This window comes from Eulemur rufifrons, chromosome 10 (genome assembly GCF_041146395.1).
Source record: "Eulemur rufifrons isolate Redbay chromosome 10, OSU_ERuf_1, whole genome shotgun sequence".
NCBI classification, from domain to species: domain Eukaryota; kingdom Metazoa; phylum Chordata; class Mammalia; order Primates; family Lemuridae; genus Eulemur; species Eulemur rufifrons.
Genome location: NC_090992.1, coordinates 744,529 through 758,670, shown reverse-complemented (window position 1 = coordinate 758,670; position 14,142 = coordinate 744,529). Strand labels below are relative to the sequence as shown.

The following is a 14,142-nucleotide window of genomic DNA, read 5'->3' as shown; positions in this document are numbered from 1 at the left end:
CCCTGAGGGTAACATTAGAAGGAGAATTAGTTTTATAAACTAAAGACTAAGGGAATATGTGAACAACAGAAGAGAGGTAATGAAAGGGAAATGGTAAGGGCACTAAAAACAACCGTGATTTTTCCTAGGTCTTGCCCAATTAAAAGTTTTGCATTAGCTGTCGAAAATATTAGCTATAAAACTAGTGGTAAAACAGAATAGTGATTCTGGAATTATGTGTGCTTTTTTATTCCTTTATGTGTTAATTGAATTAAGATTTAAAATTAAATATCACATCTTACTCTAGAGGGTTTTTTTATATATATATATTTTTTCTTTTTGTAATTTTATTTTAGAGACAGGGTCTCGCTGTCGCCCAGGCTAGAGTGCAGTGGCCTGATCATAGCTCATTATAACCTTGACCTCCTGGGCTCAAGTGATCCTCCCATCTCAGCCTCCCATGTGAGAGGCACTACAGGCACAAGCCACCATGCTTGGCTAATTTTTTTATTTTTCGTGACACATGGTCTTGCTGTATTGAGGTTAAGACCCTTAAATACAGCTGCCTTCTGGATATCTCCTCTTGGATTTTTATAGGCACCTCAATTTGCCATTCGTTAATTGAGTTCATTCATCAAATATTTATTAAGCACCTACAGTGTTGACACAAACTGTTTTAGTTGCTGAGAAACAGGACAAAGTCCTTGCTCTAACAGCGTATGTTACAGTAGAGGAAGGAAGATAATAAATAGACAAAGAAACACACAACAATATCAGGTAGAAATAGCAGTAATGAAGGAAAATAAAGCAGGGTAAACAGAGAGGTGTGACCAGGCATGCTGTTTCAGACGGGGTCATCACCTTTCTGAGGAGGTAACATTTAGGTAGAGTCTGAATAAAGTCAGAGAGTTGGCCATGTGAAAATCTGGGGACACAGCAAGCCAAGCAAGTGAAAAGGCCGTGAGATGGGAGTGTGCTCAGCGTGTGAGGCTGGGGCAGAGTGAGGAAGAGGACGAGTGGTTGAAACTGCAGTCTGAGAGCCAGTCAGCTGGCGTGAGGTAGTCTTGTAAGCCGTGGTGAGGGCCGGGGGGTTTAGTCTAAACATGCTGAGAAATACATCCTAGATCCTCTTAAAGCAGAGGGATGACATGGTCAGGTGTATATTTAAGTTTTTTATTTTCAGTTTTATTTCATTTTAATTAAATTTAAATAGCCCCATAGGCTGGTGGCTACAACATTGGACAGTACCACATGAAGGTGTTCCTGTGTGTGGTGAGATGGAAAATAATCTTTCTGGGGAACCGCTGGGTTCATCTCTTCCATCTGCTTAAACCGTCTCTCCAGGGAGGAAAACTCTTGAGCTGGAGCAGCCCTGGGCTTCCAAGAGCCCTTGGCTTCTCTGTTTCTGTGTACAGCATTTCTGTGGTCCGAAGGCTCTGAGGGGTGTTCTTTTTCTATGTTCTGGAGACTCAGATGTGTATTGTAGAGTTCTTACCTTGCCGGCCGTGTGGAGAACCGGCTATGGTGGCAAGAATGGAAGCAAGGAGACCTTGTCACACTATTGCAGTTATCAGATGATGGTGTAGCAGGGGCCTGATTTGCGATATATTTTAAAGGAAGATGTGCCAGGATTTTCTGATTAGGCTAGATATTAGGTAAGAGAAAAAAATAGAAGTCAAGAATGAGTATTAAATTTTTGGCTTGAGCAGCAAGGTGAGTGGAGAGCACTACCGGGCAGAGCAAGTTGGGAGAATAATGGAGAGAATTTTGTTTGGGGATATTAGACTTGCTCTCTCGGCCCACACACATGATGTCATGTAAAAGAGCACAGGCACAAACGTGTATATACTGTAAGATTTCATATGTACGAAGTTCAGGAACAGGCAGGACTGTTCTGGGTGACAGACATCACAACAGTGACAGTCTTTGGAAAGGGGGAAAGAACACCTGGGAAAATTCTGGGGTGCTGGAAATGTTTTGTGTCTTGATCTGGGTGGGGGTTGTATGAGTGAATACACGTACGCAGAAGATTGTGACCATTACTGTATACATGGTATATGTCAATAAAATATTTAAAAATTGAGAGGCTGTTAACCTTCAAGTAGAGATGTCATGAAGGTAGTTTGGGATGCAGGAGTCTGGAGTTGAGAGCGGAGGCCGGGGCTGTAGGTATGTATTTGGAGTCAGCATGTAGATATTTTAAAGCTATCAAATTAGATGAAATTACATAAGGAGTAAAAATAAATAGAAATGGGACATATAAAAGGAGGGAGATAGGACACTCCAACATTTAGAAGGAGGGGAAGGGAGAAGCGTCCAGCGAAGGAAACTGAGACTTAGTGTGGTGGCAGGAAAACCAGGAGAGCACGGAGCCTCGTAGGTCAGGAGAGGAGTGTGTTTCAAGGAGGCAGTGATCCCAGCTATGGCAGAAATTATGAAGATTAAATAAAATGAGGATGGAGGACTGAGAATTGTCACAACCAAGACCTAACCTGCTCCTACTCCAGGACCCTTTATCTTTTAGTTAGCAAATGTAGTTTAGCAAACTAGAAACCTGAGGGTCGTCCTTAGCACCTCTTTTTCAGTCACTTCTCAATCTAATATCTGTACAAAGTCTTGGTACCAGTTTTCTCTCCTACTGAAATCTCAGACCCACCTAGCTTCTTTTTACCTTAGGAGATGCAAATGGCAGGAGTGAATAGCCACCAGGGTTGCCAGATTTAACAATCAAAGATACAGAAGGCCCAGTTGAATCTGAATTCAGATAAATAGCAAATAATTTTTTAATATAAGCATGTTCCAAATATTGCACATGCTTATACAATTATTTGTGATATACTAAAAAGTTGTTCAGTGTTTATCTGAAATTCAAACTTAACTAGGCTTCCTATATTTTATCTGGCAACTCTGCTAGCCTTTGGAGTGAGACTAAGGAATACGTCAGCAAGACACAGATCATGAAAAGAAGAACTTTGTATGTTAAATTAAGGAAATTGAGGTTTTTTTTTTTTTTTTTTTTTGAGACAGAGTCTCACTCTGTTGCCCGGGCTAGAGTGAGTGTCATGGCGTCAGCCTAGCTCACAGCAACCTCAAATTCCTGGGCTTAAGCGATCCTACTGCCTCAGCCTCCCAAGTAGCTGGGACTACAGGCATGCACCACCATGCCCGGCTAATTTTTTCTATATATATTTTTAGTTGGCCAGATAATTTCATTCTATTTTTAGTAGAGATGGGGTCTCGCTCTTGCTCAGGCTGGTCTCGAACTCCTGACCTCCAGCGATCCACCCGCCTCGGCCTCCCAGAGTGCTAGGATTACAGGCGTGAGCCACCGCGCCCGGCCAGGAAATTGAGTTTTAACTTGAGGGCAGTGGAAAGCCTTTGAAGAATTTTAAATTAATGATTTTAGATTTGCATTTTAGGTATACAAGGAGGACAATGGACTGCTGAGGGAGTGGAATTGAAAAGCTGTTAGAATACCAGGAAAATCTTTCCATGCCTTAAATCAAGGTAGTGGTGTTAAGAATAAAGGAAAGTTGGATATGTGATATTATACGATAGGCAAAATTGGCACAGAGCAGACACTCAGTAAACATTTGTTGCTTTGTATCGAGTGTGGAGAATGAGGAAAAGGGAGGACTCGGACTGAATGAAGAGGAGCCGTAAACGGAGGGCAGAGTGGGAAGATGTCCGTGCTGTTGTGTGGGGTCCAGGGAGGGAGTCAGGAAAGGGCCCCTCCGATATCGGTGGGGAGTGAAACTGGATTGCTTTGGATTTGGAAGTCATTAGGAGGAGAGGAAGTCAGGTTAGTATCAGTGGACAGCTCTTGGAAGAAACTTGCCTTTGGACAAGAGGAGAGGGGGGTCTGTGGCAAGAGGGACACAGGGAGGCACAGGGAAAGTTCTAATATGAGAGAGGCCTGAGCATGCTTTCAGTGCTGATAGGAAAGTTGCAGTGAGAAGGGAGAGCTTGAAAATACAGTGGAGTGGCTATGGTAGGATGGTGAATGAAGACTTTGAATCTCATATAACTTTCTCTACTAACAGAAAGGAAGATACTTTATATACAGTTTATTTACTTCTGTGAAACCTAGAGCTCTGGAGATAAAGGTATTTTTAAGGATATTTTTTCTTATCTACAGGAAGTCAGATTATTCAACATGTATTAAGTTTTTCTTCTTAAACTATTAGAAAGGCACAGTCACTAAAATTAGGGTTTTTAAAAATTTTGTTTTGTTTTGTCAAATTTGAATTCTCTTGTCCTCTGGACTTACAGTTAATGACAAGTTAAATAATTAGAATATTAAACTATGTTTTTATTTATAGGTAATGCAGCTTGTGAAGTTTTACTTGCTGAGAAAACTTGCCCTCCAACCCCTGCAAAAACACAGAAAAAAGCAAGTATTAAAGCAGAATAACTACATAAAGCATGACTTTCATTAATAAAGGGTATACTTTTTTTTTCCTTTTTTTGAGATTGAATGTCACTCTGTTGCCCAGGCTAGAGTGCAATGATGTCATCATAGCTCATTGCAGCCTCAAACTTTTGGTCTTAAGTGATCTCCTGCCTCAGCCTCTCAAATAGCTGGGATGACAGATGCCTACCACCATGCCCAGCTATTAATGAGTTTCTTTATTTTTGTAGAGAAGGGGTCTCACTGTCTTGCCCAGGCTGGTCTCAAGTGATCCTGGCTTCAGGTGCCTCCTTGACCTCCCAAAGTGCTGGGATTACAGGCATGAGCCATCATGCCCAGCCAAGGATATACTTTTAACGAACACTTTTATAGGAATTATTTTGCAGCTATTTAAGTCAATAATTAAAAGCATTTTTGGAGTTTAATAATTAGATTATTCAATTTTATATAAAACCTAACTGCATATACATGAATATACTGTATAAGTTTAACAAAAGAGAATTAAAATGCATAGTCATTCCCCCATTATCCGCAAGGGATCTGTTCGAAGACCCCCAGTGGATGCTTGAAACTGCAGTTAGTACTGAACCCTGTATATGTATATATGCTGTGTTGTTTTGATCTGTTAACTGAGATCGATATTAAGTAACTAGTGGGTGGGCGGTTTATACAGCATGGATGTGCTGGACAAAGGGATGATTCGTATCTTGGGCTGGACAGAGGGGGATGGTATAAAATTTCATCATGCTACTCAGAATAGCTCGCAATTTAAAACGTATGAATTGTTTATTTCTGGAACTTTTCATTTAATATTTTTGTACTGTGGTTGACAGCAATTAACCGAAACTGTGGAAAGCAAAACCATGGGTACAGGGGAACTACTGTACTTCACATTTTTTCCACCTTCCCTTTGAATAATTGGATGCCTATTGGTCCTTAATTCAAGGTAAAAATAAGAAATTTACCATGTAGCCAGTGCAGTTTGTTGTGCTGAGGATTGCTTGTGAATCAGTGTGTTAGGCTTGGAATCTGGAGGTCTTTGGGGAAGACTTTTAACTTAATATTGAATATACCAAGAGCTACTTCTTAGGTGACTTTTCACTAATTATATCTTTGCTTTATATCATCCCAGTCAGATAGGTAGTTGGTTTGTTTGTTTTTACCAATTTTATAGCTGAGAAAAGTGAAGTTTAGCTTTTCACCATTTTTTTTTTTTTTTTTTTTTGAGGATCTAGTGGTAGGTCTTTCTGGATCTAACACCTGTAGTCTTTACACGAAACCATACTCTTATTGTGATAAACTAGGGAGTGGATTGAAAGAGGGCAAGAGTGTCAGCAGGGTGACCATTAGTGAGAAGTTACAGCGACTTTTGGTGAAAGATTGTGATGGCTTTGACTAGGGTGTTTTGTAGGAGAGATGGAGAGAGATGAATGGGTTCAATTTTGCTTGTAGAGTTGATAGATTGGATAAGAAAGACGTCTCCATTTCTGCCTTGAGCAGCTTTGGTGGTAGATAAAGATGCTGTTTAATGTGATGGGAAAGACAGGAGATTTGAGTATACCTGAAAGATGGAAATGCTGAGAAGGCCATTAGCTATCAATCTGGAGGTCATAGGAACAGATGGGCAATGTACAGCATTATAGATATTTTTCTTAAATCATGGAAATAGATGAAAGCATCTGGGAAGGAGTACCTGGAGAGTGCAGAAGAGAAGGGGGTCCAGGATCAGTCCTTGGAGAACTCCACAGTCATGCAGAATAGAAAGAGTGGCTAGAGAAAAGGAGGAAAATAAACAAAATATGGTATCATAGAAACTAAGAGAAGAAAGCATTTCACTCACAGAAGGTGGGCAGTGGTCAACAATGTTGAATGTTGCTTGGAGGTCCAGTGTTATAAAGGATTTTTAAAAGTCAGTTGCAGGACTACCCGTTTCCTGTTCAGCATATAAGATTTTTAGAAGTTGCCACTCTGTCCTAACAAGAAATAAAAAGCTGAACAAGCTGAAAAATCACCAGCCCTTCTTAGATCTGTCAAAGAAGGGAGGTCATTCGGCAAACTGTTGCACCAAACGCTGGAGAGAATGACAGGAGGATGCGGAGAACCACAGCTGATCAGCACAGAAACCCACGAGCAGAAACCCCATGGGGACCATCACCAGGACAGGAAAACCTGTCTTGGGGATGGGACTCATGTCTAAGTATGAAATTCATTTATGTTTCATATGTGTCTTGTACACGTAGTCTGAAGGTAGTTTTATACAATATTTTTAATAATTTTGTGCATGAAATAAAGTTTTGATTGTGTTTTGACAGCACTTGTCACATTGGGTCAGGTGTGGAATTTTCTACTTGTGGCATCGTGTTGGTATTGAAAAAGTTTTGGATGTTGGAACATTATGGATTTCGTATTTTAGATTAGCGATGCTCAACCCTAATCTATTTCAAACTATTTTGTCTTTCAACAGATTTTTTACTTAAATATGTAGATGTTATTTTTTTCTGGAAAATCATTTAAGTTTAAATCATTTTTTTCAAGTTGGAAGAATGATAGGATATCTGAGAAGTACTGGAAATGTTTTTGTAGCGCTTGAAATGTATTTCATGATTATGAATTTGTTTCAGCCTGAAAAAGATTCTGAACATAGAGATACAAATTTCCAAACAAAGCTAAACTCTCATCTAAAAATCAAGGTTTCATCATCCTACCATAGGTCTGCTCTTGAGAGCAACGCAGGTAGACCAGCCTCGAACACTCCGCTGCCCCAGCCCCCGAAACCTGCGCTGGTAAGCCCTGCTCTTTTATTAACTAATAATTCTTGAAAAGACTATAAAGGTGTACTGATTGGGAAGATATAGGGATATGTAATTTATTAACAAATGCAGGAAAAATATAAGGAAGCTATATCCTTACAGCTGTATCCAGGCTGATGTTTTTAAAACTGAACTGACAGTTGGCAGTTGTGTCCGTGGGGCCACTGGGAAGCAGAAAACTGAGACAGAATGAAGAGCTGAGGGGGCTGGTTGGAGGGGCAACACCTGAGAGAGGAAAGCAGGGCAAAGCGGGATTGGCCAGGGGTAGGCTCAGCTCAGGGCAAGTCTGACGGGCTCTCCCCGTGAGCAGTTCTGGAGCAAGGATCGTCCGCTACAAAAGCCTTATGTTGGGCTGCTGGGCCCGGACATTGGCTCGGGGCTGCCTGAGAAGACGGTGGCCTCCCTCAACTAGACAGCGGAAGCGGGTTCCAAAGCTGCTGCGGCCGGGGCTGCTGACTGACCGCACTCCGGACGCTGGAGCAGCAGGTTCTTTGCTCCAGGAGAAGCGAGTGAGCTCGTCCAAGGCTGCCCCAGTGATGATAATGGCTGTTGTCGAGGATCTCCTGCTCTGCAGACACCATAAGTTGAGGTAGAATAGTCTTCGTTCAGATGCAGAAATTAAAAGATTACATAGCCAGTAAGTTAGAGAGCTAACTAGTCAGTGTACCAAATAATATACCTATAAAAATTTTTTATAAAAACTTACAAGCTATTCCAGACTATGTCTTGTACCAACAACTAATTTAAGAGATTTTAAATCAGAAGGAAAAGAAAGAGAGAAAGGAAAGAAACCTAACACAAACTTCGCTATGATGCTTAAGTTTCATCTCAGAGTTGGGGTTCCAAACTTGGCATCATATGGTAGATGCCTGTTCAGAAAAATTTGTCAGAAGTACGTGGTTGGCTCCCGGAATCCAGATGTTGGAAAGGAGTTGATTGCTAGAAATGAAGCTGCCTGTCTGTCCCTGTGACTGTCGTTCACTCTTTCCTTCTGCTCTACCTCTCTACCTCTTGCTCTGTCTTTGCTGTTTCAGATTTTGTCTCTGATTTTCAAGCTCTTTGTCTCTTTTCCTTGTCTCTGTCTTGATATCTGTCTCTGTCCTGTCTCTCAATCTCTGCTGCTCATAGTCTCTGTTGGTCTGTCTCTCTTCTTCCCTCTCTCCGTCCCTCAATCCTCTCCTTTTCTCTTCCTCTCTGTCTTTTGCCTGTCCGTTCTCCCTCCGCCTTACTCTTCTCTTCCCTTCTCCTTCCTTCATCTCTCTTCCCCTCCCTTCCTCTCCTCCCTCTCTTGTTGTCGATCTGTCCCTCCCTCTATTTCTGTCACTCTCTTTAGCTCTTGAATCTCGTCTCTTTCTCTCCTTGCTTTGTCTACCTGTCTTTCTCTGCCTTTTTGCATCTTCAAGAAATAAAAAATGAGTCAGCATCCTACTTTATAATTTAACTATGATTTTTCATAAGTGAAAGTATCTTTATGCATATTTTTTTGAGTCAATGTCTTGCTCTGTTGCCTGCGCTGAGTGCAATGGTGTCATCATAGCTCACAGCAACCTCAAATTCCTGGGCTCAAGTGATCCTTCTGCTTCAGCCTCCCAAGTAGCTGGGAGTACAGGTGCCTGGCACCATGCCTGGCTAATTTTTATTTTGTTTTGTTTTGAGACAGGGTCTCGCTCTATCGCCCAGGCTAGGGTACAGTGGCACCATCATAGTTCACTGCAACCTCAAACTCATGGGCTCAAGTGATCCTCCTGCCTCAGCCTCCTCAGTAGCTGGAACTATAGATACACACTACCGTGCCCGGCTAATTTTTCTATTTTTTTTTGTAGAGATGGGGTCTCGTTCTTGCTCAGGCTGATCTCAAACTCCTGACTCAAAGTGCTAGGATTACAGGCGTGAGCCACCATGCCAAGCCAAAAATTTTTTTGGTAGAAACAGGGTCTCTCTATGTTGCTTAGCCTGGTCTCCAACCTCTGACCTCAAGCGGTCCTCCCACCTCAACCTCCCAAGATGCTAGGATTACAGGCATGAGCTATTGTACCCAGTCTGTACATTTAAACTTATGTATTTTAAACCAATTATCCTTGCTACGTGTATCTTTTCACAACCTCAAAAATAACTCATAATCTCTCTCCATAAAAAGTATAGTAATATGTAGGAATTAAATACTCAAAATACCTTTCTTAGCAGTTAAAGATAACCAAAGCACCATTTCCTAATTCAGCCCACTAATTACCTGGGTTATAATTAACAGTAACTTCAACAAAGGTATTCTTTTATAGTTGTTATGCTGCATAGAGTTCTCTTGGTCATCATTTGACCTAGCTCAAGCCAGAAAATTTTTTAGTTTTTGAAGTGGCTTAAAATTTAATTAGCAGATTAAAGATTTTCTTAATATTGTACATTATGATCTAGTTTACTAACTTTAAATTGTAGTTGTACTATATTAAAGTAGTTCATTTATTTCTGCTATTCAATCCCTATTTCATAAAACATTTATAGAAAACAAATTCCAGTACTCCTGAGAAGAAAAACAGGGGCCTGTTAACAAGTACGCCATCTTCGGAGGCAGCTGGTTTTGTGGTAAGTGTTAGCATTATCTTCTGGCTTCTCCTCTGCCGGTTCTTCTTTTTTTGTCATCCTGGGAGAAGATTTTCCGTAGAGAGCGCTGTCTGCACTCTTCTGTGGCGTGAGCAGGCTCTCCTTGACAGCGCTCTGTCTGCTGCTGCGCGTGGGAGGGAGAAGGAAGGAGCAGAGTCCTGCAGCACCAGCCAGGGCTCGCTCTTTTTCCTCTTTCATTAAAATTGTGGTGAAATATATGCAAAATGAAATTTAGAATTTTAAACATTTTTAAGTACACAGTTCCAGTGTGTTCACATTGTTGTGTGACCTTGAACAGCACCGTCTTTAGCACTTTCTTCGTCTTGCCGGATGGAAACTGCATCTGCATTAAACTGTGACTCCCAGTTCTCTCCCCACCCCCGGCAGCCAACACTCTCCCTTCTGTCTCCGTGAATGTTATTACTGTAGGTGCCTCACCCAAGGGGAGTCATACAGTAGGTGTCCTTTTGTTACTCGTTTATGTCACTTAGCATGGCGTCTTCAGGTCCATCTGTGCTACAGCACACGTCAGAATTTTCTTTCTTTTTAAGGCTGAATTATGTATATACCACGTTTTGCTTATCCATTCATCCATCAGCGGATACTCGCATTGCTTTCACCGTTTGGCTGCTGCGAATAACACTGCTGTGAACACGGGTGTGCAAATACCTTTCCTAGTCCCTGGTTTTAATTCTTTTGGGTCTGTATCTAAAAGTGGAATTGCTGGATCATACGGTAATTCTATTTTTAACTTTTTGAGGAACCACCACGTTGTTTTTCTTAGTTGCTGCACAGTTTTACGTTCCCACTAGCAAAATGCAGAAAGGTTCCAGTTTCTCTACAACCCCACCAACACTTGTTCTTTTCCTTTCTTTTTTTAGATACAAGTTCTCATTCTGTCCCTCAGGCTGCAGCGCAGTGGTGTGATCATAGCTCACTGCAGCCTCGAACTCCTGGGCTCAAGCCATCCTCCTGCCTCGGCCTCCCATGTAGCTAGGATTATAGATACTAGCCACCATGCCTCGCTGATAGTGTTCTTTGATACACAAATGGTTTTCATTTTGATGTAGTCCAGTTGATCTACTTTTTATTTTGTTGCTTGTGTTTTGGTATATCCAGGAAATCATTGCCAAATCCAAAGTCATGAAGTCTTTCTTCTTTGTTTTCTTGCAAGAGTTTTATAATTTGAGCTCTAACCCCATCAGCGTCTTTCTTAGGTTCAACTGCACACAGGAGGACAGCCTGTGAGCAGGGCAGCAGCAGGTGTTCCCCTTCAGTGGGAGCCGTCCTCACAGAAGTACGGGGGGGCGGCTCCCAGAGCAGTCTAGGAACAGCCCAGGTGCAAGGAGATGAGGTCCAGCATCTTCCGTGACAACATGTGTGCGTGGCTTTCATAATCCCCGCAGAGGACACGCCTAATTACAAGAGTGCTTGCACTAAGGGAAACCTGAAGCATGGCATCTTTTATAGGACAGTATTTATTTATGTATTTATAGTGCATTGTAGTTCCTCCCAGCTATACAGTTTTCCAGTCAGACATTATTTTTACCATAAGCACTGTTGCCTGGAAACACGGTTGACATTCTTATCCTTATCAGGTTCCTAGGGTAATAGAGTTACAGAGTTCACCAAAGAGCAAATGCTCATAATGGGGGAAAGGGTTTCATTAACACTCTGCTTACAATCTGTCCCGCGTTCTAAAAATCAACACTTTTTCCAGAAAAATGAATGTTTCATTTTTGATTCATTCTTTGTTGATACTTGGAGTTAAAGTATATAGATGAGGAATAAATGTACCAAAATGATTTTTCTCCTGAAAAGCTAGTGACTATTTTGCAAATACCAACATCTTTTAAAAATTGAGCCATAATTTACATTTTATAAAATTCACCATGCTAAAGTGTATAATATACACTTTGACCAAATCCAAACTTCTAAAATTTGGATTCCGTCAAAAGGCCGCACTCAAGGATCCAGAAGGCCACATGTGGCCCAGGGCTGCAGGTTCTCCAGCCCTGGTGTGTGTCTTCCGTGGTTTCAGTGTGCTTACACTCTAGCGCAGCTAACACGGCAGACTAACCCGAGAATGTTTTCATCACCCAGTACAGTCACTCCCCATTCCCCCCTTTCACTCTTTAGTCCCTAGAAACTCCTAATTTACTTTATCTATAGGTTTACCCTTTCTGGATATTTCATATAAATTAAATAATATAACGTGGCCTTTTGTGTCTTGCTTCTTTCACTTAGCATAATGTTCCAAAGTTCATCCCTGTTATGAACTTGTATCAGTAATTCATTCCTATGTTATGACCAAAGAATATTCCATTATATGGATATGCCATGTTTTGTTTACCAGTTCAGTTTATGGCCCCTTGGGTTATTTCCACTTACTACCTATTATGAACAATAGTGCTATGAATATTGTGTGCAAGTTTTTGTGTACACATGTCTTTTCAGTTATTTTGAATTTATACAGTCATCCCTCGGTGTCCAGGGGACTTGTCACAGTTTCCAGAATTTGTGGACGCTCAAGTTCACATATGCTGCATTTGCATATGGCCTGTGCACATCCTCCCGTATACTTCACATCATCTGAGATTACTTATAATACCTAATACAAGGCAAATGCCTTGGAAATACTTGTTATCCTGTATTGCTTAGGGGATAATGACAAGAAAAAAGAGTCTACATGTTCAGTACAGACATGATTTTTTAAAAACATTTTTTGATCTGGAGCAGTTGATTGAATCCATGGATGCGGAACCCATGAATACGAGGAGAGACTATTTTGAAGTGGAAGTAGAATTGCTGGCTCATGTGATAACTGTATTTTAGTACTTTTTTATACTGGGCTTTTTGAGAACAGCTTTATTTCAGGTATAGTGCACATACCATACAAACCACCTCGTTAAAGTGTATTATTCAGTATTTTTTATCATATTCGCATATGTGCACTATCATCATCATAGTCAGTTTTAGAACATTTTTATCACCTCAAAAAAAAACTCCTTGCCCTTTAGTTAACACTTCCTTGCTCCTGCATCCTACTCCCCAGCCCTAAGCAGCCACTAATCTACTTTCTGTCTCTGTAGATTTCCCTGTTCTGGACATTTTATCTCTGTGGAATCATAACATGTGGCCTTTTTTGCCTGGATTCTTTCACTTAACAGAATGTTTTCAAGGTTCGTCTATATAGCAGCCGCACATATCAGTACTTCATTCCTCTTCTGGGTCAAATAGTATTTCATTTTGTGGATGTAAATTTGGGTTGTTTCTGCCTTTGGCTTTTATGAATAATGTTACTGTGAACATTTATGTGCAAGATTTTGTGTGGACATACGGTTTTATATCTCTTTGGGGTGTACACCCGAGAGCAGACTTGCTGAGGTTATGTGGTGACTTGTCTGAGGAACTGCGGTGGGGCTGAGCAGGTTGACGTTTCCAGCAGCCGTGCGTCAGTGTCCTGATTTCTCCTCCTTCTCACCAGCCCTTGTTAGCATCCGTTGTCCTGAGGGTAACATGGTATCTTATTGTAATTTTGCATTTGGGCTTACTGACCATTTGTATATCTTCTTTGGCGAAGTGTCTATTCAGATTCTACACCCCTTTTTAAATGATTTATCTTTTTATGGTTGAGTTGTAAGAATTCTTTATATATTCTAGATGCTAGACTCTTACCAGATAGATGATTTACAAATATTTTCTTCCATTTTGTGGGTAAATACCAACATCTTTTAATAAATAAAAATACCATTGAGAATGCTTAATGGCTTGACATTTTAAGGTCCAGATTTTGTTACAAAATTAGTCTGAGACAAATTGGTCTTTGGTTCACTCTATAGCTTGCTGCCACCAAATGAGGCATGTAGACCCCTCTCAGTTATAAGCTGTCAGACTTTGGCCACCCTAAAAGACTAGTTGATCAAGGACCACTGGGAGATTTTTATTTTCCAGGGTCTCACTTTAATGTGACCTTCCTAGGCTTGTTTTGAGATACACATGGTTAGTTAGTTCAGCTAGTCAGATCTAGCTGGTCAGCATGCCAAAGCTTCTTGGAGTCCCCACCTAATGGAGTATAGATCATGAGTCTACTTTTAGATATTTTGAATTTGATATAGAAATGTGTGGTGATTTCAGTAACCTGGTAAAAATGGTTACTGAAAATCTCTAAAACAGAAATCTCTAACATGAAACTCTTTCCTGGACATGGTGCTCAGGAGAGAGTTCTGTGTTAGAGATAGAGATTTTAAAATCTCTGGTGTTCAGTTGGTAGGCAAGAAGATTAAGGGCAGAATACTGGGAAGTTTACGTTTAAAGGAAGAACAGGGGAAATTATTCCAGGAGGTA

The 14,142-nt window shown here is 40.9% G+C and overlaps 1 protein-coding gene across 1 annotated transcript in view; it reads left to right on the top strand.

Annotated features, from left to right (window-relative positions):
• The window catches only part of MEIKIN (meiotic kinetochore factor), a 53,489-nt gene that overhangs the window by 25,846 nt on the left and 13,501 nt on the right, over window positions 1-14,142 (top strand). Inside the window, exons 9-10 of the mRNA XM_069484023.1 lie at window positions 4,302-4,372; window positions 9,697-9,777. Coding sequence (XP_069340124.1) covers window positions 4,302-4,372; window positions 9,697-9,777 — 152 coding nt within the window. The remainder of the gene's footprint in view (window positions 1-4,301; window positions 4,373-9,696; window positions 9,778-14,142) is intronic.